Below are 1,906 nucleotides of genomic sequence, written 5' to 3' on the forward strand. Positions count from 1 at the left end.
GTGAGCAAACATTTTATTATATCAGTGATTGAAGAAAAAGAATCACAAATGTCAAATCTTCATTGTGCTCAGAATATAAGGATCGGGTATGAAAACGGCGGATTACACATTATAACTGGATTATATCATATTACAGAAAGGCAGATAACATAGAGGTATAATAGGAGCATCTCGGGTCCACACAGCTGTATGTAGATGTAAATCTATGGAGGCGACATGTACACTGCACACAGTAATGTCCATGCCCCGAGCTCCACTGAGCTCTGTAAGAGGGACGAAGGCCTGAAGAAGGCACCGAACAGATTGTAGCTGGTCTAGTCCTCATAGAATCCGACATCGTGGCACAGAGTGACATTGGTGACACAGAAAACTCGGCTCCATCACATGGTGCAGTGTGTGGTGGAGACCATATGAGAGAATACAACATGGCGGATGAAATGTCCCACTAAACCCAAAGCAGATCTGCAGGGAGATCATCATCATCGTCATAGAGTGAATTATCAGAGATAGGATAAGTAAGGCAGCAGCAATCATCAATGTGGCACCGCACCGATCTAAGGAAAAGACTGCAAAGTCTCACTCACAAGCTTCAGCTTCAGAGGCCCCAAATACTGACTTTGGTGAGATGGGCTTCAGGGAGCTTGCTCTGTCATTCCATCCACGACAGTAGAAATTTGGCAAATATTCTCCAGCCACAACGACCATCTTGTCAACCTTGAAATAATCTTCAGAGTACAGGATCCAGGCTCCGCTCTCCACCTTCGCAGATGAGGCCACATTGTCAAATCCGTAGCTTTTCAGTGAAGTTGCAGCCTTTTCCAGGTCCACAGATGCTCCATTAAAGTAGATGTCTTTATACAATGTTATTTTGGGCTTATAAAGGCCACCTTTAACCATCCGGACAGAGGAGATCTTCTCAGCAGTACTTGGGATTGAGCTGTAGTCTCCTTCAGAGAAGCAGAGGAATATTCCCCAGTAATAGGTGTCTGTAAACACAACCCAAGGATCTCCGTGAACTCTCAAGGACTGAGCTTTCTTGAGGAACCCAACAGTGGTGAGGTCAGCATTATCACCGTCCAAAGACACCGAGTCTCCCTTGAAGTCTGGAAACTCAAACAGCTCAATTGTGTTCATGATGATTGTTGTTGTGGAGGAGATACAGCGTCCTCTGCAGCCTCAAAGCCTTTTCCTTTCCTGCGAATCCCTTGCTCATTATATAGGTTTTAACTTGGGTGTTACCCGGTATGTTTATGCAGAATTTATTTCCTCCTCTCCTTGATTTCTCAAGAAATTGCAGATTAATACTTGGCTGCTCAACAATTTGTGACCTGATCCTGAGGATAAAACGTTATAGGAACTGGAAGTTCATTTCTTATAACAACCCCCCATAAGAAGCCTACATCTGGAGCTGGAGCTTTCCCAATGTGAAAAAGGCTCAATAAATCCTTCCAATGTGGTTCTGGTTCATCATTCCGCCTATCTGCTGGACACTATGCATGGACCCTGTCCTGATAGCACATTTGTGCGACCACATAACTGCATGCTCCATGTCAGACATCCTCTTACAAAAAGTAAAGACTTATTCTGCAAATACCACACTGTTATGTTCCAGCCCTGGTTCCCCGACCTTTCTTACCATGGGAGCTGCATTCAGCTCTGAGGGGTGATCATTAGTGATGGGCAAGCATGCTCGGCACTGCTCGATAGTCAACCGAGCATCCTGGTGCTTGAGAAGCTCGGTATTCGATCAAGTGTCCGGATACTTGGACGCCATGCTCGATTCATCATAATACATAGTTAGTAAAGCCGAATAAAGACTTGCGTCCATCAAGTTCGACCTGTTAGTTCTGTAATTGCTAAAGTTGATCCAGAGGAGGCAAAAACCCCAAATGATTTGGCCAATCTT

The 1,906-nt window shown here is 44.7% G+C and overlaps 1 protein-coding gene across 1 annotated transcript; it reads right to left on the reverse strand.

Moving 5' to 3' along the window:
• Window positions 1-576: 576 nt before the first annotated feature.
• LOC141154634 (epidermal differentiation-specific protein-like) lies at window positions 577-1,134 on the reverse strand. Its single transcript, XM_073640911.1, has one exon. The coding sequence runs from the start codon at window positions 1,132-1,134 to the stop codon at window positions 577-579; it is 558 nt and encodes a 185-aa protein (XP_073497012.1).
• Window positions 1,135-1,906: the final 772 nt, after the last annotated feature.

The sequence above is a fragment of the Phyllobates terribilis genome, unplaced genomic scaffold, assembly GCF_046119375.1.
Source record: "Phyllobates terribilis strain yellow unplaced genomic scaffold, ASM4611937v1 Scaffold_1__5_contigs__length_1240528914, whole genome shotgun sequence".
Lineage (NCBI taxonomy): Eukaryota > Metazoa > Chordata > Amphibia > Anura > Dendrobatidae > Phyllobates > Phyllobates terribilis.